The sequence below is a fragment of the Bufo gargarizans genome, chromosome 2 (assembly GCF_014858855.1).
Source record: "Bufo gargarizans isolate SCDJY-AF-19 chromosome 2, ASM1485885v1, whole genome shotgun sequence".
Classification (NCBI taxonomy): domain Eukaryota; kingdom Metazoa; phylum Chordata; class Amphibia; order Anura; family Bufonidae; genus Bufo; species Bufo gargarizans.
In genome coordinates, this window is record NC_058081.1 from 701668898 (window position 1) to 701690883 (window position 21986).

The window sequence follows — 21986 nt, forward strand, 5'->3', positions numbered from 1 at the left end:
GTGTGTGCAGGCCGGTGAGTATGGGCCTGGTTTCTTACTATGGAGATGTTGGTTGGTGTAGTGCAGATATACAGCCAGGGACGATGGGTAGCTGTTACTGTTTTTTATTATTATTTTTTTTTTTTACATTTTACTGTTTGTTAACAGATCAATCAGCCAAAGCTTGCAATGAGGACCCTGGACCCCCGAATGCTGCAGAAGGGACCAGACTTCACTCCTGCCTATGCAGACTTTGGCCGGTTAGCACCTGGAGGTCGCGGCATACCTGTAAGTACTTGTGCATTGTGATTTATTAGTGATCGTGTTCCCCTGAGCGGAAGCGTGGGATCTGCACTTTGTCACGTAAACTTGTAAAGTTTTTGCTGTTGTGTCCCCCAGTTGCTGAATGTGGGGGGCCCCAGACGTTCACAGCCAGGGCAGAGGCGGGAGCCCAGGAAAATAATCATGAACATTTCAGTGACAGATGAAGTTTACTTGAAGAAAGCGGAGAACGCATGGAAGCCCGGTGTTAAGAGGGAGTCCCAGGCGGAGGACCCAGAGAGCATCCGGACACAGGCGAGTGCACACAGCATGGATGACGGTGAACGATCTGTAGAAATGGAGAACAGCAGTCATGGCTGGTGGGGAGAAGGGTCTCAGCTTGTATCATGGACCATCTCATTGCAGGCTCTTTTCCGTAAGGTTCGGAGCATCTTGAACAAACTGACGCCTCAGATGTTCAACCAGTTGATAAAGCAGGTGATGGATTTGACTGTGGACACAGAGGAGCGTCTAAAAGGGGTGATTGACTTGGTGTTTGAGAAGGCGATCGATGAGCCCAGCTTCTCCGTGGCGTATGCCAACATGTGCAGATGCCTTGCCACTGTGAGTATATTGACTCCAGCATGCAGGCTATTAGCATTCATCATTACAGGCAGTAATTCAGTGGGCAGCTCTGTGTGCCGACCATGCAAATTCAATTCACTGAAATAAAATCTTTACAGCGACGTCCAGTGTCGCTCATTACAATGAAAGGGGTGTTTCCATCTCAAGATATGTGGTGTATCTCTAGGACAGGCATGTCCAAACTGCGGCCCTTCAGCTGTTGCAAAACTACAACTCCCAGCATGCTCTAATAGCTGTAAGCTATCCAGGCATGCTGGGAGTTGTAGTTTTGCAACAGCTGGAGGGCCACAGTTTGGACATGCCTGCTCTAGGATATTCCACAAATATCAGCCTGTCTGATATCCCGCTCCTATCTCCAGAATGGGACCCCCAAAGTGAATAGAGACCAGGTACACTGGCACAGCCACCCTCCATTCACAGCTATCTCCGGCACTCCCATAACAGGTATGGAAAGGTATACACGCTTGCACGGCTTGCTCTCCATTCATTGCTGTGTTCTGACGACAGCCGAGTCCCATATCTGTGAATGGAGAGGGTACTGTGCATGTGAGGACACTGTGGAATGTGCTCCCCTTCACTTCAGGGTCCCTGTTCTGGGGCAGGTCCTATCCTGTTGGACCCACAACTTTCTCACATTTGTAACAGATCCTAACTATGCGGCCGCCGGCAGAATTGTGGTGCCTGATTTAAGATGTGTTGCACCCTGACAGCAGGAATCGTTCGGAGGCATTACCACAGTCATCTTTGTTTCCATATAGTTAAAAGTACCGATGGCTGACAAGCCCGGGAGCACTGTGAACTTCCGCAAATTACTTCTCAACCGATGTCAGAAGGAGTTTGAGAAGGACAAAGTCGATGATGACGTCTTTGAGAAGAAGCAGAAAGACCTGGATTTGGCTACAACAGTAAGATGAGAATCTGTGCAAGAAGGTTTTCTGCTGATTGTTCACCATTTACTAGTGAGGAGACATGACAAACCCTCGGTTGGGACAGGGGTATAAAGAATTACAGTCTAATACAAGATGTTTCTATTTCTGAGCAATCGGATTACAGTGGCCATTCCTCTGGTCCAGGGAAATGAGGATCGGCTATGTTGGATTTTCTCCTACCCGATTCTTTTTTATTTTTTTAGGGTACTTTCACACTAGCGTTAGTGTGATCCGGCAGGCAGTTCCGTCGTCGGAGCTGCCTGCCGGATCTGCCAATCAGTGTGACAACTGACAGCATTTGTAGACGGATCCGGGTGCGGATCCGTCTACAAATGCATTGCAAGAACGGATCTGTCTCTCTGCTTGTCATGCGGATGGATGGATCCGTCCTTCAGTTGTTTTGCAATGCCGGATCCCGGCACTAATGTGAATGGGAATTAATGCCGGATCAGGCATTCCGGCAACTGATCAGGCATTTTGGACGGACGTGGTATTATGTCCGGCCAAAACGCCTGACAGTGACTGAACAGAAGGCATACTGATGCAAACTGAACGGTTTTCTATACATTCAGAATGCATTGGGATATGATCAGTTCTTTTTCGGCATAGAGCCCTTTTGACGGAACTCTATGCCGGAAAAGAATAACGCTAGTGTGAAAGTAGCCTTACTGGAGATAATTGGCTTCCAGAAGTGTGTGCAGGGGACAGAAGGTCTGGCAGCAGCTTGTCTACATCTCTTCTGTTGAGTAAACCCCCCCTCGGCCAGGTTGTCAGCATGCTTTTATGGGAAGGTTGGAATTGTAATGGTTATACTAGTAATAGCAATGCAAGCTGCCACTAGATGGGTTCCCTACCGGTTATGGGGGCTTTTCCTATAACCACTTTTCCCCCATTGTTTCAGGAATTTAGTTGCAGCGCCTCCAGGATAAACTCACAGGGGATCTTTTCAAGTAATGAGTAGTTGCAATTTTTTTATTTTGTTATTTTTATTCATTGGGGTTACTTGAGGTGAATACTGCTGCACCTCCCACTTGATGGGCTTTTTTCTTTTCTTTTTTGGGGTTAATTGAGGTCCCTACTGCTGCACCCCCCACTTGATGGGCTCTTTTTGTATTTATTGGGGTTAGTTGAAGTGCCCACTGCTGCACCCCCCACTTGATGGGCTCTTTTTGTATTTATTGGGGTTAGTTGAAGTGCCCACTGCTGCACCCCCCACTTGATGGGCTCTTTTTTGTATTTATTGGGGTTAGTTGAGGTGCCCACTGCTGCACCCCCCACTTGATGGGCTCTTTTTGTATTTATTGGGGTTAATTGAGGTCCCTACTGCTGCACCCCCCACTTGATGGGCTCTTTTTTGTATTTATTGGGGTTAGTTGAGGTGCCCACTGCTGCACCCCCCACTTGATGGGCTCTTTTTTGTATTTATTGGGGTTAGTTGAGGTGCCCACTGCTGCACCCCCCACTTGATGGGCTCTTTTTTGTATTTATTGGGGTTAGTTGAGGTGCCCACTGCTGCACCCCCCACTTGATGGGTGACTGCTCTTTGTGTCAGCAGCCGGAAGAGAAGACTCGTCTTCAGGAAGAACTAGAAGAAGCCAGAGACAAAGCTCGGCGAAGGTCCATAGGGAACATTAAGTTTATTGGAGAACTTTTCAAGTTGAAGATGTTAACGGAGGCGATCATGCATGACTGTGTAGTAAAACTTCTAAAGAACCATGATGAGGAGTCGTTGGAGTGTCTGTGCCGGCTGCTCACCACCATCGGCAAGGATCTGGACTTTGAGAAGGCGAAGGTAATCACTGAGACTTTAAAGCTTATCCTGACCTACTGTAATGTTGGTGGTCAAATACTTAGTTGGGTTTGAATCCTGTAGTTGGTTCCTTGGTTTAGCTATCTTCTATAGCGTCTATGGCAGGCATGTCCAAACTGCGGCCCTCCAGCTGTTGCAAAACTACAACTCCCAGCATGCCCTAATAGCTGTAAGCTTCCCAGGCATGCTGGGAGTTGTAGTTTTGCAACAGCTGGAGGGCCGCAGTTTGGACATGCCTGGTCTATGGTGTCCTTAATATGGAGTGCAGTAGCACAACTACAGGAAGGCAGCCCATGGGGAATAATGCAAACAAAATCCTTGAAATATGTGCGATTCATTGCCGAACATGTGAATTAGACTGCAAAAGATTTACTTTACTGCAATAGAAAGTTTTATCTCTTCAGCTAGTGCATGCTTAGTACATTCATTTTACTGATGCGTCCCTAGTGCCAGGTCTGTAGACAGTGATGGGCTATAACCAGGTTTAGTCTGAGGTGCAGGTCCATGTAGAGATGAGGAGCTTCAGGTTAGCAGCCCCTCTGATCAGACCGTTGTATGATCTGATTGTTGCAGCCACGCATGGATCAGTACTTCAACCAGATGGAGAAGATTGTGAAGGAGCGGAAAACATCGTCGCGGATCCGCTTCATGCTGCAGGATGTCATAGACCTGAGACTGGTATGTGCTGCCATCCTCTTTACCATGTTCCTCTTGTTGGATAAGATGTCCCATCTCTTTTATTCTTACTTTAACGCAGTGCAACTGGGTATCACGGAGAGCGGACCAGGGCCCAAAAACTATAGAACAGATCCACAAAGAGGCCAAAATAGAAGAGCAGGAAGAGCAGAGGAAAGTGCAGCAACTGATGACCAAAGACAAGAGGAGGCCAGGTATGACCCCCCATCCCATACCAGGTGCTTCTGCAGCCTCTGATCAGATGACTGGCCCTTTAATTGGTGTCTTTTGTCCCGGTAGGAGTGCAGAGAGTGGAGGAGGGTGGATGGAACATGGTTCAAAGTACAAAGAATAACAGAGTCCTGGACCCTACCAAGTTCCTGAAGATCACCAAGGTAAGATGTGACTGTTTGATCTGCAGCTTACTCCTGCATTGTTATAGGGGGCTGAAAAGCTGTGTGTCGTCCTGCCTGTGGTCAATAGGGCAGCAGTAATTTAATATTCCATCTATTCCTCCCTACAAAGGTAATATGTAGGTTGGCACCGTTATCCGTGATTGTCCCATAGAGAAGCAGTGCCAATGTGATTCTGCCAGAACTTTTCTCGGGAGTGTATGTATTTCACTAGATTGCTCTTGCCTTTACACAGCCCACCATTGATGACAAGATCCAGCTAGTGCCCAAAGCTCAGCTCGGCAGCTGGGGGAAAGGAAGCAGTGGAGGGGCAAAGACCAGTGAGACAGGTGAGGGGCGGCTGCTGGGGTTCTGGATGGAATTTTAATATATCGCAATCCGTTCTCTGCTCTCCTGTTGACCAGTTTACTGTAACGGTCTTTGGTTTCCGTGACAGAGTCCTTACGTCCAGGGGCCCCCAGTCTGAATCGATTCTCTGCCCTACAACCTTCTGCCTCTCCAACAGTGTCCTCCACAGTCTCAGACCTCGACAGCCGCAGAATATTAACAAGGTATCAGGCCGTGATGTGAACAGACGTCTAGACAGTGTATTGAGCATATGACAACCCTCATATGATGTTTCATATGATTCTCCAGCCATGGTAACACTGGCCGCGAGAGGAATGACAAGCCCGTTCCCCCCTCCGCTTCGGCCACGCGCCCCAGCAGCTTCCTGCGAGGCAGCAGTGCAAAGGAACTAATAGACAATCAAGAGGAGCAACGGCGAGGAACGCTGCACACGCCTAAAACGTTGCCCATCTCCACAGAGCAGGAGAAGGCGCCGAGCTTAGAACGGAAACTCAGAGAACCAGGTTAGAGATTCCCTGTAGAGCGCCTCCTGCCATGTTCTCGGGAGGTCTTACCCAGAGCTATAGTCACACGGACCAATCACATATTTGTGTTTTTCTTTAGCCAAGTGTGAGGCACCAGAATCTGACAAGTCCCCAGTGTCAGAGGATGAGCTAGAACGAAAATCAAAGGCCATTATAGATGAGTTTCTGCACATCAACGACTTTAAGGTCGGAGAGAATCCTGTAGTGAGATAACGATGTGTCTGCTCAGACCTGACCCCTGACTTGTTCTCTTTTGCGCCTCCAGGAGGCCATGCAGTGTGTGGAGGAGCTCGCTGCACAAGGCTCCCTCTCGGTCTTTGTTCGAGTGGGTGTAGAGTCCACGCTGGAAAGGAGTCAGATCACCCGGGATCACATGGGACAACTGCTGTATCAGCTGGTGCAGTCCGGGAAGCTCAGCAAGCAGGATTTCTTCACGGGGTGAGATATGGAGACAGGTCCATGGCGCTGCACCCTGTCATGGTACCTGGGATCTTCGCATTCATGTTACTTGTAAAGCAGGGTACATTTATAGGAAGCCTGCCCCCTGAGCAGCCTATTGTTAGACTGTTAGTTCCTCTGTGCTGACGACTGTCAACCCTCTTTCTACAGATTGTCTGAGACGCTCGAGCTGGCCGATGATATGGCAATTGATATCCCACATATCTGGCTGTACCTGGCGGAGCTGGTGACCCCTATGTTAAAGGATGGGGGCATATCTCTAAAAGAATTAATCACGTAAGTTGTTCCCCGTGTAATGTATGTCCTTTCTTTTGCATTCTTTTTTTCCCATATATACACATGAGTTTCATCTGATCTCTGCTGAACACCCATGACGCACTGCTGCCGTTTTTTTTTTTTTATTATAGGAAATGTTGGATATTTCTACACTAATCGTTTAGGGACTCACTGAAAAAACACTATTCTAAAACATAACCTTTATTTCATTATTTAATATCCATTCACCCTTATAGATATACAATTAAAAAAAGTTAAGCAAAATTTTATTCCGATCTCCTGTGATTGTAAGTGGGTATAGCAAACATAGCAATAGTATAGGGTGTGGGGCAGTATCCATATTGACGTCCCTATCTCTGCCGCCCTGCCTGCAAACGGAATAGCCGTATGTCCACTCTGTGAAGTCTACACTAATCGTTTAGTTATGTGAAATTTCCCACAGTGTACCACAGCCCAGCATACTCTATACTGGGAGATGTGGGATCCTGCATCACTGACAATATTCCAGTGTTCGTTAATATTTACTTATTTTTTGCACTTATATAGCGCTACTATATTCCACAGAGCTTTACAGGCATTATCATCCAACTGTCCCCAGTGGGGCTCACAATCTAAGGTAATATGTCTGTTTTCTGTTTTAACAGGGAGTTTAACAAGGCGCTGCTCCCTGTGGGACGTACCGGTGTTTTGTTGTCGGAAATGTTGCACCTTCTATGCAAACAAATGGTATGTTCCCGATCATCTGTGAATTGGTCTTGGAGGGATATGTCACCAGGAAAAGTACTGATAAACCAGGCTCCATGGCTTCTGGGGCTCGCTCAGCTGAATGTAATGACACCTTTCACTTAGCAATTCCTTGTTTTTATTCTGGAGATAAAGCACTTTTAATGCAAATGATCAGCTAAGTGCATTGAGGGCGGGCCCAAGCCACTCTGTGCACCCTTGCTCCTAATGCTTCTCTCCTCCCTCTACTTAGTTGACAGGGCCAGGCGAGATGACTTTGCAGGAACCTACCCATTCAATCAATATGGAGTGGGAGGGTCCAGCAAAGGAAGCAGGAGGAGCTCCACAATCCCCCAGTTCCATCAGCTCCCCCCCACCCCAGTGCCTTCAGCTATACTGCCTCAGTGCCATCAGCCCCTCCGTGCCATCCATTGCCATGTCCCCCACTCCCCTAGTGCCATCAGATCTGCCCCTCCATGTCCCCCACTGCCATCAGATCTGCCCCTCCATGTCCCCCACTGCCATCAGATCTGCCCCTTCATGCCCCCCACTGCCATTAGATCTGCCCCCAGGCCAGTGAAATAAAATACTTTTCCTGTAGGGGCGCCGCTCCACAGCTCCTTCCTCTTCTTCTTCTCCGCGCGCTGCACTGTCATCCTGACGTCACATAGCGTCGGGTCATGGTGCGCACTTATGTGCACTATGACCTGACGATGTGTCAGGATCCAGTGCTGCGCGGTACGGGCCGGCGGGTGACCCTGGAGCGGTAAGTGATGGAAAGCGCTTTACTCCCGCTCCATGGTCGCATGACACAAACGAATCCTCGATGCAAAAAATTTGCATGGATAATTCTTTTTGTGTCAAATTACTCAATTCAATCGAGTAATCGGTTCAGCCCTATCACCAGAATGAGAACAAATCTTGATATATCTGCACCCTTTCCTTTAGAAAGGGGAATGTGGCAAGCATGTCTCCTTTCCCCACTTTTCTTTTTTCTAGACTGCCAGTTGCAATTAGTCACCCCAACACCCATTGAAGTTCATCTCTCACCGAATAAAGTTGTTTCCCTTTCTGATGATACCCTCGTCTCTGACAATGGTCACTCTCTGGTTTCTCGTTTTAGTTTTGATTCACATGTTTGGTTTATTCTTTGGGCGACAACTAGACTGGGATAAGTCTGCTTTATTCCCTCGGCTCTCACAGTACTCAACGGCTCAGTCTATACCCTTCCTCTGCAGGTGGTGGATCACGTCAGATATTCGGGTGTGATCATGTTCCAAGATGTCTGTATATTGCTGTCAACTTAGAACCATTGCTCCTCTGTGTCTGAGATCTGGCGATATTTACCATTATCACTTTCGTGGCGGAATAACATCTTCGAAATTATTTTTTTACTCACATTTTGATATATATATTTCATTTTTGACCCATAATCATGCTGCAAAAAGTCAGACTTTAAGAGTCTTCTAAGGTTCTTTTTTTGGCAAAGCCACTTCCCCTCGGATTGGTCTAGGTGACTTACAGGCAGGGAGGCATGGCAGCCCCCAACATGTGTTTCTACGTCTTAGCCTCTTGGTTAGTATATTCCTTTTGGTGGATAGATATAAACACGAGCAATGAGGCGACTGGGTCACGTGGTGCTGCACACGTGGCTGGCTGTAGTGGTCACATGACGCTTGTCAACAGGATCTTAACTCGGGACCTGCAGAGGCAGCTGTGGAGCGATACAGCAGGGACCAGGTAAGTATGAACCCCACAGGGAGTCCCAGCCACTCTCAGGAGGTCTGTTAAAAAAAGGTTTAGTGTTGGATAACCTCTTTAAGATCACTTAAAATCAAATTTCATTACGTCTTGAAGTGACCTGAAAACTTGTGTGTTCCAGAGCCATAAGAAAGTGGCCGCTTTGTGGAGAGACACTGGTTTAAGGTGGAAAGATTTGTTGCCAGAAGGAGAAGACGTTCAGAGTTTTGTAAGTGAAAAGGTAGGTGGTCCTCCAATGATCAGCGTCTGTGGCCATCTAGGTAGGTGCTATCCCGGTATTTCATCTATGAGCCCTGTGTTCCTTCTTACCCCACAGAACCTGGACTTCACGTTGTCTGACTGCTGCAGCCCATCAGAAAGTCTTTCCAAGAAAGAGATGACAGCGGAGGAGCTGAACAAGCGGCTGGAGCAGCTCATTCTTGAGGAGAACGCTAGTGACGAGCAGATATTTGACTGGGTAGAAGTGAGTACAGACCCTTAGGAGCCGCAGTGTTCGATAACTGCACTGTCCTGTACATGGGTCATGTTTCAAGGTCTCCCTGATTGCTTGCACAGTCCAGGTGCTGGTAGGAGCAGCTGGGGTCAGGCTGTCCTGTGTTTCTCCTGCTCAGTATTGTGACATCTTCTGCCTCTTTTCGTTATCCAGGCAAACCTAGACGAGGGTCAGATGAGTTCTCCTGCGTTCCTGAGAGCTTTAACGACCGCAGTATGCAAAGCGGCAATAATAGGTGAGCCCCCTCCATTTAAGGCCTCTCTGCGCACGCGCTGATTACCGGGAGTGACCGGCCTCTGTCTCTCCATAGGGGACTGTTCTTCCTGCCGCGTGGACACTACTTTTCTCAAACAGAAGGTTCCAGTCTTACTAAAATACATGGACTCCAATGTGGAGAGAGAACTACAAGCACTTTATGCACTGCAAGCATTGATAGTAAAACTTGATCAACCTCCCAGTGAGTATGGACCTATCATGGAGACCACTGTAACCTGGCAGCCTGCAACGCCGCATTGTACGTTATCTTATGTTGGCATTTCCAGGGCACTGAGAGCAATGTGGGCACATTTACTAAAGACACTGCGTTTCATTCTCTTGATCCCTAAGCGATATCCACCGTGCATGTACGACGGATGTCAGTATTTTAAATATGGCACCAGCTAAGGAGCTTGTGCAGGTGACAGCTGTGTTACAGCAGAGCCAATTACCACAGTGCATCACAAAACACCTCCCCAAAAACTGCCCCTCTGTGGTGACCAGTGCCAGCTTCCATGTTCTGTCCTACTCCAGTTGCCTCAGGTTGGCAGTACAGTTGAATTAAGAAGTCAGGATGGGAGTGTCAGATCATTACTTACCTGGCTAGCGGTCATGAGGAGGGTTAAGATGGCCCCCTGGGCACTGGTCCACTGGGAAGTTTTCCGGTAGGATCTATGGTCAGTCTGGCCCTGGTGGACAGACGTGTAGTCCTGGCGCCGACTTCTGACTACAGAGTTACACCCACGCAGCTGGGTATGGGTTGTCAGACCACCACCGAACAGCTAATGATGGCTTATTCCTTAGGATAGGCCAGTCCGTAACAGTCTTTTTAACCCCTTTGCGTATAATGGCGTACATGTACGGCGTTATGCGATGCATTTGTATGGAGCAGTTTGCTCCGGCTGCAATGATTGGGAATAACTATTCCGCCAAACCCCGTCATTTACCTCTTCAGATGCAGCAGTCAACACTCATTGCGGTATCTGTGGAGTTATGCAGAGGGACGCGGCTCCCTCTGCCTTCCAAACGGAGCCTCCGTAGTGAAATCGCGAGGATCCGATTGGTTACCATGGCAGCCTGGACACTGCTGAAGCCTTTCAGGCCTGCCATGGTAATCTGCCTGCTGAACTAGTTATGCACGAGGCACAGCTCAGCATGGGCAGTGTAAAAAAACCTATTCAGCTGAATAAATCTCTTTTTGGGTGAATAGGACAAGGAATCTTAAGATCCCAGGTTCTAGCCCCCTAAGGAGGCTAACAGTTAATAAATAAAAAGCACCCAAAGTTTAAATCACCCACCTTTCCCCATTTTACATATAAAAATAAACAATACATTTTTTTTAAACTTTGGGTGCTTTTTATTTATTAAAAAATAAACATATTAGATGTTGCCCCGTCCAAAAATGTCTGAACTTTTAAAATCTAAAACAAACTTTCCTGTGAGATGAATGCCATAACTGGAAAAAAAATTAAAACCACAATTCGCCATGTTTTAGTCATCTTGTCCCCCCAAAAACCTGACCAGTAGTCAAAAAGTCGTACAAACAACAAAAATGGTACCAATAAAAACTGCAGTTTGTTACGCAAAAAACAAGCCCTCATACAGCTTTGTGGACCGAAATAAAGAAGTTATGGCTGTTGGAATTTGGAGAGGAAAAAAATAAAAAAGTGAAATTGAAAATAGGGGTTAAGACTCACTCACTTTTTTTTTTTTCTATTGCCATGAGTCGCAGAAAACCAGGCACCTTTGAGTGTATTTGCGCCACCCGTGTTGGGGCAGTAGATTCACGGTTGTAGTGTCTGGAAGTGTTGCTTTGCTGCATCCGCCGGCTCTAATGTGTTGCTTTGCTGCATCCGCCGGCTCTTACGTGTTGCTTTGCTGCATCCGCCGGCTGTTACGTGTTGCTTTGCTGCATCCGCCGGCTCTTACGTGTTGCTTTGCTGCATCCGCCGGCTCTTACGTGTTGCTTTGCTGCATCCGCCGGCTCTCACGTGTTGCTTTGCTGCATCCGCCGGCTCTCACGTGTTGCTTTGCTGCATCCGCCGGCTCTCACGTGTTGCTTTGCTGCATCCGACGGCTCTGGCGTGTTGCTTTGCTGCATCCGCCGGCTCTGGCGTGTTGCTTCGCTGCATCCGCCGGCTCTGGCGTGTTGCTTTGCTGCTTCCGACAGCTCTGACATGTTGCTTTGCTGCATCCGACGGCTCTTACGTGTTGCTTTGCTGCATCCGACGGCTCTTACGTGTTGCTTTGCTGCATCCACTGACTCTCACCTTCTTCTTGGCAGACTTGCTCCGTATGTTTTTTGACTGTCTCTACGATGAAGAGGTCATCTCCGAGGACGCCTTCTACAGGTGGGAAAGCAGTAAAGACCCCGCAGAGCAGAATGGAAAAGGTGTAGCCCTAAAGTCAGTCACTGCCTTTTTCACGTGGCTACAAGAGGCCGAGGAGGAGTCCGAGGACAACTAGAAACCTAATCTAATGACATTTTAATGACCGCGCTGCTGGGTAGGAGGAGTCACAGCCAGGGTCACGTTCAGCAACTTTATATACATTTTTTTTTCCGCCCTCCCATTCCTCTCTCTTTGCCAATCAGGGTACAGAACAGTGGGTGAAAACAAGCGTGAAGGGAATAAACTACAAATCCGCAGAAGGTTGATGAAATTTACCAGTCCAAGCATTGATTTGAATCGTTTGAGGGGAGGTCACCCCCTGAGTTTTGTGGGGAACGTTGCCCCCACACACGCTATTTATAGAAGTAAATTTTTTTTTAAATGCCTTCCCATGTCGCTTTTTTTTTTATGGAAAAAAAAAAAAAAATTATAAATAGACAAGAGACTTGAAACCACAAATCATTTCAGAAAAAAAAAAAGAAAATAATTTATTGTCCAAGGACTTCATGAGGCGGCGTTCCCTCTGTTCAGAGAAGCCACGGGATGGGAACCCGGCTCCTTCCTCGCATTGTAGCCTGCCTTTTATATTTAAAAGGATATAAAGATACATTTTATGGAAAGTTTGAGCGTCGGCTCCCTGAGGTTGCAGCAGTCGCTGGTTCGGTTTTGGAAGTGGACAAGCCCTCTCTTCAACATACCCATGTGTCCGGGTATTGATGCATTAGAGGCATTTAAGATTTGGGGGGCCCAAAACCCCCCTCCCCCTGTCAATACTGGAGCTTTGGCGCGGTACGCAATACTGAAGGATGCAGACACTTGTGTCCAGCCAGCATGTAGCACTGCAGCAGTGGCCGAGCCCTACGATGTAGGGCCCCCCCCCCCCCCAAAAAAAAAATTGACCATTACAGGCGCCAACTCGCTGCCACCAAATCGGTGTTGCTGAAGCGTGGTAAAGAGAATTGTTGAAATTCAGTATTTTAAGTGAACTGGCAGAAAAATAGAGGAGTAATAGAAAACCTCCAGGGATACAGTGGTGCAGAGGAGGGGGAGCGTGTCTCTGAGCCTGTGCGAGTTGCGGCTTTCCACAATAACGGCACATGCCACTGTGCCACGCTTTCTCTTTTGTTGTATTTCTATTCATTTTAGCCTGGTTTCCTATGGAAAGAAAGGCTAATAAAACTATCTGTACCCTGCGTGCTGTCGTGTTTTGTCTTCTGCATGTCTTTTAACTAATTAGTATGTTTTTACAATAATTTTTTTGTTGTTGATTTCATCCATAATACAGCTTTTATATTTGTCTGGTGAGGAGTGCTGTATAATCATTGAAGTATTTACAATACTTCCCTCCCAGACTGTAGGTGGTGCTGTGCCATAATGCCACCTGCAGGACATTATTCAAAAAGGGGTTGTCCAACTTCCAAGTGCTTTTTAAGTAAGGCCCCCCCCCCCCTTAGCGAGGCCTGTCAAGGGAAGCATGCTTACCTGCTCCTCACTCGCGGTTCCTTGGGTCCACCATGGTCTTTACTGCACTTTGGTTTACATGCAGGGACCGAGGTGTAGTGAAGACAGCAGTGGACCCACAGAGCCAGAACCAAGAATTGGGGAGCAGGTAAAGTATGGGCACTGGAAGTTAGACAACCCATTTAAAGGGGAGGCATTTTTTTTATTATTCCTTTTGAGTTAAAAATGCTTTATATTTTTTTCAAAATGGTCTTTATTAACAATTGTGAACCATTGTCTCTGTGCAGCCATGAGTTTCTCTAGTAGTAAGGCTCTGAATTCTCACTCTGTTCCATCAGGCAGCTCAGCTGACGGCTCCTCATCTCTGAACTTATAAACACTCATTATAGCTCCATTCTAATGTTTCTGAAAAGAATGTGGCTGAAATAAGTGTTTTTGACATTTTAATTATTTACAGATACGGTTTATTAGATGACTGACAAAAAGTAAAAAGTTCAATTCACACAGCTAGAAAATCAGTTAACCCTTTTGTGACAGAACTGCTCAATATTGTTAATAAAGACCAAATGAAAAAATTACTTTTAGCCCAAAATGAGTAAAATGCAGTCATAAAAAATTGCCCCCGCACATACAGTATCTCACAAAAGTGAGTCCACACCGCACATTTTTGTAAATATTTTATTCTATCTTTTCATGGGACAGCACTGAAAATCTGACACTTTGATACAATGTACAGCAGTCAGTGTACGGCTTGTAGAACAGTGTAAATTGGGCGTGCCCTCAAAATAACTCAACACACCGCCATTAATGTCTAAACCGCTGGCAACAAAAGTAAGTACACCCCTAAGTGAAAATGGCCAAATTGTGCTCAATTAGCCATTTTCCTTCCACGGTGTCATGTGGCTCATTAGTGTGTTACAAGGTCTCAGGTGTGAATGGGGAGCAGGTGTGTTACATTTGGTGTTATCACTCTCATACTGGTCACTGGAAGTTCAACATATCGCCTCATGAAGAATTGTTGCTCTACATAAAGATGGCCGAGACTATAAGAAGATTGCAGATACCCTGAAACTGAGCTGCGGTTTAACAAGACAGGTTCCACTCAGAACAGGCCTCGCCATGGTCGACCAAAGAAGCGGAGTCCACGTGCTGAGCATCATATCCAGACAAGTGTGTCCTGCCTACAGTTAAGCATGGTGGTGGGAGTATCATGGTTGGGGGCCACATGAGTGCTGCCGGCTGTGGGGAGCTACAGCTCATTGAGGGAACCATGAATGCCAACATGTACTGTGACATACTGAAGCACAGCATGATCTCCTCCCTTCAGAGACTGGGCGCAGGGCAGTATTCCAACATGACAACCCCAAACACATCTCCAAGATGACCACTGCCTTGCTAAAGAAACTGAGGGTAAAGGTGCTGGACTGGCCAAGCATGTCTTCAGACCTAAACCCTATTGAGCATCTGTGGTGAAGCGCAAGGTCTCTGACATCCACCAGCTCCATGATGGAGGCGTTAAAGAGGATTCCAGTGGCCACCTGGCAAGCTCTAGTGCAGTGTTTCCCAACCAGTGTGCCTCCAGCTGTTGCAAAACTACAACTCCCAGCATGCCCGCACAGCCAAAGGCTGTCCAGGCATGCTGGGAGTTGTAGTTTTGCAATAGCTGGAGGCACACTGGTTGGGAAACACTGATCTAGTGAACTCCATGCGCAAGAGAGTTAAGGCAGTGCTGGAATATAATGGTGGCCACACAAAATATTGACACTTTGGACACAATTTAGGCGGGGAAACAATGATAAAAATGAAGGGCAGCCTGGACACAGTTAACGCCGCCCCTGGGCACTTGCGAGGGCTCATCTGCATATCAATCAAACTTCTTTTTCCAGCTTCTGCAAGTGTAAAGACAAAGACACCATTACATTCATGGATAGGTGTGCGATAGGACAATGTAAGCGCTGTATATGGCCATATGGAGGTGACAGACTCTCTTTAATGGCGGTGTGCTGAGTTATTTTGACTACTTTATATTGTATCAAAGTGTCAGATCTTCAGTGTTGTCCCATGAAAAGATAGAATAAAATATTTACAGAAATGAGCGGGGTGTAGTCACTTTTGTGAGATACTGTAGCCTTTAAGGATGGATCCTTCCTGATGACTGGCCTGTGCTGATTTTCACAAAATGATGTGACATTATAAGAAGGTCCAATGCTGTCTTCTGTCTAGTCAAATGGTATCATAACTTCCTGTGATTGACAGCTGTCCTCCAGCAGTAACAGTCGGGATTGTAGAAAACTGTGATTCTGGCTGTTTAACCCTTTCTGCACATCAATAATTGTAAATCATTACATGACAAAGGGGGAGAGGGAATCCTTCTTCCTCTGTCTAACCGCCTAGATGCTGTGGTCACTATTAACTATGGGAACCATTAATAAAGTAAAGTAAACATAACTATGAGAACCGATGGATAAATTCGCTCTGGTCAGAGTTCTCTCCAAGCTTGGTGGCTTAAAGGGATTCTGTCACCTCGTTTTCGGTTATAGAGCTGCAGACATGCACGGCTAGATCGCCGCTAGCATGTCCGCAATATAGAAACATAGAATGTGTCGGCAGATAAGAACCATTTGGCCCATCTAGTCTGCCCAATATATCTGAATCCTATGAATAGCCCCGGCCCTATCTTATATGAAGGATGGCCTATCCCATGCATGCTTAAACTCCTTCACTGTATTTGCAGCTACCACTTCTGCAGGAAGGCTATTCCATGCATCCACTACCCTCTCAGTAAAGTAATACTTCCTTATATTACTTTTAAACCTTTGCCCCTCTAATTTAAAACTGTGTCCTCTTGTGGTAGTTTTTCTTCTTTTAAATATGCTCTCCTCCTTTACCGAGTTGATTCCCTTTATGTATTTAAAAGTTTCTATCATATCCCCTCGGTCTCTTCTTTCTTCCAAGCTATACATATTAAGGTCTTTTAACCTTTCCTGGTAAGTTTTATCCTGCAATCCATGTACTAGTTTAGTAGCTCTTCTCTGAACTCTCTCTAGAGTATCTATATCCTTCTGGAGATATGGCCTCCAGTACTGCGCACAATACTCCAAGTGAGGTCTCACTAGTGATCTGTACAGCGGCATAAGCACCTCACTCTTTCTACTGCTTATACCTCTCCCTATACATCCAAGCATTCTGCTTGCATTTCGTGCTGCTTTATTACATTGTCTTCCCACTTTTAAGTTTTCTGAAATAATTACTCCTAAATCCCTTTCCTCAGATACTGAGGTCAGGACTGTGTCAAATATTCTATATTCTGCCCTTGGGTTTTTACGCCCCAGGTGCATTATCTTGCACTTATCCACATTAAATTTCAGTTGCCAGAGTTCTGACCATTCTTCTAGTTTTCCTAAATCCTTTTCCATTTGGCGTTTCCCTCCAGGAACATCAACCCTGTTACATATCTTTGTGTCATCAGCAAAAAGACAAACCTTACCATCGAGGCCTTTTGCAATGTCACTTATGAAGATATTAAACAAAATTGGTCCCAGTACAGATCCCTGTGGAATCCCACTGGTAACATGACCTTGTTTTGAATGTTCTCCATTGACTACAACCCTCTGTTGTCTGTCACTCAGCCGGTGCTATATACCGGTCCTATAGGGCTGTGTGCTTTTATTTTGTTTAAAAATTGATTTTAGAGATATGTAAATTAGCCTTGTAAGGTGCCCAAGGGGCTGTACTAACCTTCCTGGTGTCCAGCCACGCCCCCCCTGTGAAGGAGCCCAGCACCGCCAATGTCCTCCGAATCTCCTCCTTTCGACACATATTGCCGTATACTCGCGCATGCGCAGTTCCTTCCCTGAGGCTGATGCCAGCACAGGGAAGGAACACTATACCGGCACTGCACATGCGCGAGCTTGTGGCAATCTAACTGTGATGAAAGGAGGAGATTCGGAGGACATAGGCGGTGCTGGGCTCCTTCACAGGCGGGCGTGGCTGGGCACCAGAAAGGTTCGTACAGCCCCTTGGGACGATTATGATCCCGGACGACAAATAATTTATTTATACACTTGAGTTGAATTACCAACATTTTAATTGAATCTAAATAAAAGGTATATTTTAGCGACAGTCACTTTAACAGTTAAATGTCATTTTCGCTCAGTCGCCTATCTCTTTAAAAACAATATAGTGAATTCTCATCCCGTATCCAGGCTAGAGGCCGTATCTCATCCCGTGTCCAGGCTAGAGGCCGTATCTCATCCCGTGTCCAGGCTAGAGGCCGTATCTCATCCCGTGTCCAGGCTAGAGGCCGTATCTCATCCCGTGTCCAGGCTAGAGGCCGTATCTCATCCTGTGTCCAGGCTAGAGGCCATATCTCATCTCGTGTCCAGGCTAGAGGTGGCACAACAGGGTCTTAGAGCCTCCTTTCAGTTGTACAGTTTTCCCCAATAAACTCCTTTTCTCTGATATTGTAATCACTTCCATACATCACCATTACAGTCACACAGAGAAAACTTCATTCCAGCTGGGAGGGGGAGTGGGGGGTGCAGGTTGGGCATCCCTTGTGTAAGGGGTTGATTGTATGGATAGGCTGTTATGCTCACCATACATGGCGGGTGTTGTCTGTGTAATACAATAGGCACCTGGCTGCAATGACCGGGATTGGGGATGACTCAGAACCTGGTCATTTAACCCGTCAGATGCCACGGTCAGTAGCTCCCTGTGCCTTCCGAATGGAGGGCCCGCAGTGAAATTGCGGGGCTCTGATCGGTTACCATGACAGCCTGGAGCCTGCTGAAGGTTCCCAGGCCTGTCATGGCTAAATGCCTGTAAAGCCATGGATGAAGCACAGCTCAGCAGGCAGTGTCAAAATCCCAAAGACCATAATAGCGTTCTATTATGGGACAAGAGATCAGAAGATTGCAGGTTCTAACCCCCTAAAAAGTAACCTTGTCACCCCCCCCCCACACCTCAAACAATTGAATAACAGTGATCAAAAAGTTGTACGTTCCCCAAAAATGGTACCAATAAAAATGACAGTTCGTTCTGCAGAAAACAAGCCCTCATACAGCGCTGTGGACAGAAATTTTAAAATGTTATGGCCGTCAGAAAATAGCGATGCAAACAAAATTAGGATTATTTTTTTTATAGAAAAACGCCGTAATTGTATTGACCCACAGAATAAGGATGTCATGTCATTTTTAGCGCACAGTGAACACTGTAATATCAAAACCCAATAAAACGTGGCGCAATTATGGATTTTTATTTTTTTTTCAAAATCACCCCCACAAATAATTTGTTCTCGTTTTTCCAATTCCAAAGACACGGCACATTAAATGATGCAATTAAAATACAACCTGACCTGCAAAAATAAGCCCTCCTAAAAAGTTATGGCTCTTGGAATGTGGGGAGGGAAAAACAAAAATGGCTTCATCATGAAAGGGTTAATTCTCTGCTCACTGTCGGAAAAATGGAAACGTTCTTGAGTACAGCAAGAGGTTAAGACCTCCTTCTTGAGGTCTTTCCAGCCTCTGGATGTAATCAAATGCATAATCCATAGTAGAGCATGACCACATTCGAGGACACAGCAAACAAGAATGTGTGTTCACTGTCAGTAAGCAGGAATCTTGAAAATCGTGAGAAATTGAAATTGTTTAGTGAAAGTTGCTTGCCACTTGCTGGGACAAAAGGTCGAGCATTGTGAAATTCAGCAGGACCAATACCTCATTCACCCGACTTTTTCTGTCAGGGGCGTTCCGGTGGCTCCATACACAAGATCCTGCAGAAATCATCCCCCTTTTACGTGTGTAATGAGGACATTGATAAAGTGTCCTCAAAATACAATATGCATCACCAGCCACATGTGGCCATGGAGGCTTATACGCATGTCTGGTCTCCAGCAGAAGTTGATGCTGATGCCTCCAAACCAGTCAAAGCAGCTAAATCCGAATCTGTTGGATGGTGTGACCAAAATCCATCCTGGGATGTGGAGAACACGATCAGTGATGAGTATAAATACAATACTAACAAAAGGTTAGGGATATTTGGCTTTCGGGTGAAATTTATGGAAAACTGAAAAAGTTCAGGCTCCAGTTATATTATATCATGAAAGTAGAGCATTTAAGTAGAAGCAGCAATGGTGATTTCCTAATCTCAAATGATTTTCTGAAACCAAAGCCCACACCAGTGGTGGGTACACCCCCCACAAAAATGTCAGTGTCTTAATGACTTGTCACGCGGCCTTGAGCATCAATTACAGCTTGACAACGACGTCTCCTGCTGTTCACAAGTCGTCTTATTGTCTGCTGAGGCATGGCATCCCACTCTTCTTGAAGGACGGCCCTCATGTCATTGAGTTTCTGGGGTACAGAGTTACGAGCGTCTACACTGCGACTCAGCTGATCCCATAGGTTTTCAATGGGATTCAGGTCTGGAGAAAGTGCAGGCCACTCCATTTGATGTCCCCCTGTCTCCAGCAGTCGTTCCTTAATGATTCAACCTCGATGAGCTGGCGCATTGTCGTCCATGAAGATGAAATTAGGCCTGTGTTGTTCATGCAGAGGCACAATGACTGGATTATTGATGTTACTCAAATAGTATGGGCTTGTCACTGGACCATTTACACAGTGTAGGGCAGTTCTGTACTGACTAGACACACCTGTCCACCCTGTAACACCACCACCAAAGGCTCATCTGGTGACAACAGTGGCTGATGCATAGCGCTCTCTCCAACATCGTTGGCGGACATCACTTCTTCTCAGCGTGAATTGACTTTAATCAGTGAAGAGCACTGAGGCCCACTGGTCCCTTGTCCAGCGTAGATGCTCCTTGGTCCATGCAAGACTGTCGTCTGTGCCTGGTTGTGTGGTCAGGTTTCCTTGCAAGTCGTCTAGCATGCAGACCATGCTGATGTAAATGGTTTTGAATGGTCTGATGTGACACTTGGGTGCCTCTCACCTCCCTTAAATGTGCCTGGAGTTGTGTGGCACTTATCATCCGGTTCCACAGGGCATTGTTCACAATGAAGCGGTCATCAGTGTGGGATGTGGCCAAAGGAAGTCCACTTCTCTGCCTTTCTGTGAATGTTTTAGTCTCTCTCTATCTCTCTTACACCCTGCTGATGACACTCTAAGCTCAGTGGCCACCTCCGTCTGAGAACATCCTGCTTGAAGCCTTGTAATGGCAAAGTACTGTTCATCAATTGTTAGGTGTTGTCTTGGTCTCATGATGTCAAAATGACTGTTTAGATACCAATTCTAATTGAACCATGATATTTATTGGGTGATTCATGGATCAAACACCCCTTTTGTGAATTTTGCCGTTAAGTTCCTTGTCAGAGAACAGCAAGTTGTGCAAAAAGTACTGAAACATTGAACAGTTGGACATGTGCATTCAAAAGTTTGGAGAAGGTCACATTAAGTTCACCTGTAAAGGTTAGAGTATATTTTAGGTTCATCCTGAAATTTCACCCACAAGCCAAATATCCCTAACTTTTTGTGAGTAGTGTATATCATGGCCAGAGGACAGTGGTGCAAGACAAGTGCTTAGTCCTGTCCATGTTTTGAGGCATCAGGGTCGCCGTCGCATTCTCTTTGCTGCGCATCAGTTGGAAAAAAGAAAGAAGAATACAGGAGACGAGGCCACCAGAAATCTTATGGGGCAGAACTGCAGCTAAATCAGCAGAGACGTGAACAGAAACATTCCCCTTTAGTTCTGTAGAAATGAAAGAATAGAATAACGGAGAGAAAAAAAAACACCAATGTGAACAGAGCGCAGTGCAAGTAATTTCAACTGGTCTCCATTTACAGCAAGAGCTGGTTTCCCTCCGAAACAATTGCTCACCTCCACGTTACTGTCAGACATGTGACCTGTTGAGGGGGTGATAACCAATGCATTGTCCCCACACTGAGGGCCACAACCTTTCACACAAGGGCTTGGGAAATAAAGGTCTGGGCCATTGTGCTTTTGTCTGCAGGCAGAAAACGCATACGGTCTGATCCATACACCATGTTTACTAACCTGTTATACTGGTAGTGGGTGGAGAGGTATTGTGAATACTGACATTGAGGGCTATGATATAATGGGAGGGGGTGTACATAGTGATGTAGAAAAAATTATGTGGTGTCCCGAAAAAATATAAATCACTAACTAAAGAAAATAGGACCCTTAAAATCTGATACATTATTTTTTATATAGATGAAGAGTATCCAAAACCCTAATCTGTAGCAAGGTGATCGAAGAAGGAGGCAAAACTGTTAAAGGGAACCTGTCGCCTGGATTTTGTGTATAGAGCTGAGGACATGGGTTGCTAGATGGCCGCTAGCACATCCGCAATACCCAGTCCCCATAGCTCTGTGTGCTTTTATTGTGTAAAAAAAAGATTTGATACATATGCAAATTAACCTGAGATGAGTCCTGTCCTTGACTAATCTCACGTACAGGACTCATCTCAGGTTAATTTGCATATACAGACGTGGACAAAATTGTTGGTACCCTTTGGTCAATGAAAGAAAAAGTCACAATGGTCACAGAAATAACTTTAATCTGACAAAAGTAATAATAAATTAAAATTCTATAAATGTTAACCAAT

The 21986-nt window shown here is 46.1% G+C and overlaps 1 protein-coding gene across 9 annotated transcripts in view; it reads left to right on the top strand.

Moving 5' to 3' along the window:
• EIF4G3 (eukaryotic translation initiation factor 4 gamma 3) overlaps positions 1 to 13134 on the top strand; it is a 57419-nt gene extending 44285 nt beyond the window's left edge. For 7 of the 9 annotated variants that reach the window (XM_044282464.1, XM_044282470.1, XM_044282469.1 and 4 more), the window contains 20 exons: positions 148 to 267; positions 379 to 555; positions 667 to 864; positions 1644 to 1790; positions 3370 to 3606; positions 4198 to 4302; positions 4382 to 4514; positions 4600 to 4694; positions 4948 to 5041; positions 5149 to 5263; positions 5349 to 5563; positions 5664 to 5770; positions 5850 to 6022; positions 6194 to 6319; positions 6964 to 7045; positions 8925 to 9023; positions 9120 to 9266; positions 9450 to 9531; positions 9607 to 9753; positions 11836 to 13134. In XM_044282464.1, the coding sequence (XP_044138399.1) occupies positions 148 to 267; positions 379 to 555; positions 667 to 864; positions 1644 to 1790; positions 3370 to 3606; positions 4198 to 4302; positions 4382 to 4514; positions 4600 to 4694; positions 4948 to 5041; positions 5149 to 5263; positions 5349 to 5563; positions 5664 to 5770; positions 5850 to 6022; positions 6194 to 6319; positions 6964 to 7045; positions 8925 to 9023; positions 9120 to 9266; positions 9450 to 9531; positions 9607 to 9753; positions 11836 to 12017 (2781 nt within the window). In that variant the 3' untranslated portion in view covers positions 12018 to 13134. Of the gene's footprint in view, positions 1 to 147; positions 268 to 378; positions 556 to 666; positions 865 to 1643; positions 1791 to 3366; positions 3607 to 4197; positions 4303 to 4381; positions 4515 to 4599; positions 4695 to 4947; positions 5042 to 5148; positions 5264 to 5348; positions 5564 to 5663; positions 5771 to 5849; positions 6023 to 6193; positions 6320 to 6963; positions 7046 to 8924; positions 9024 to 9119; positions 9267 to 9449; positions 9532 to 9606; positions 9754 to 11835 lie in introns of all 9 variants that reach the window. The other 2 variants (XM_044282462.1, XM_044282463.1) reach the window with 1 other exon arrangement.
• The last annotated feature ends 8852 nt before the right edge of the window (positions 13135 to 21986 follow it).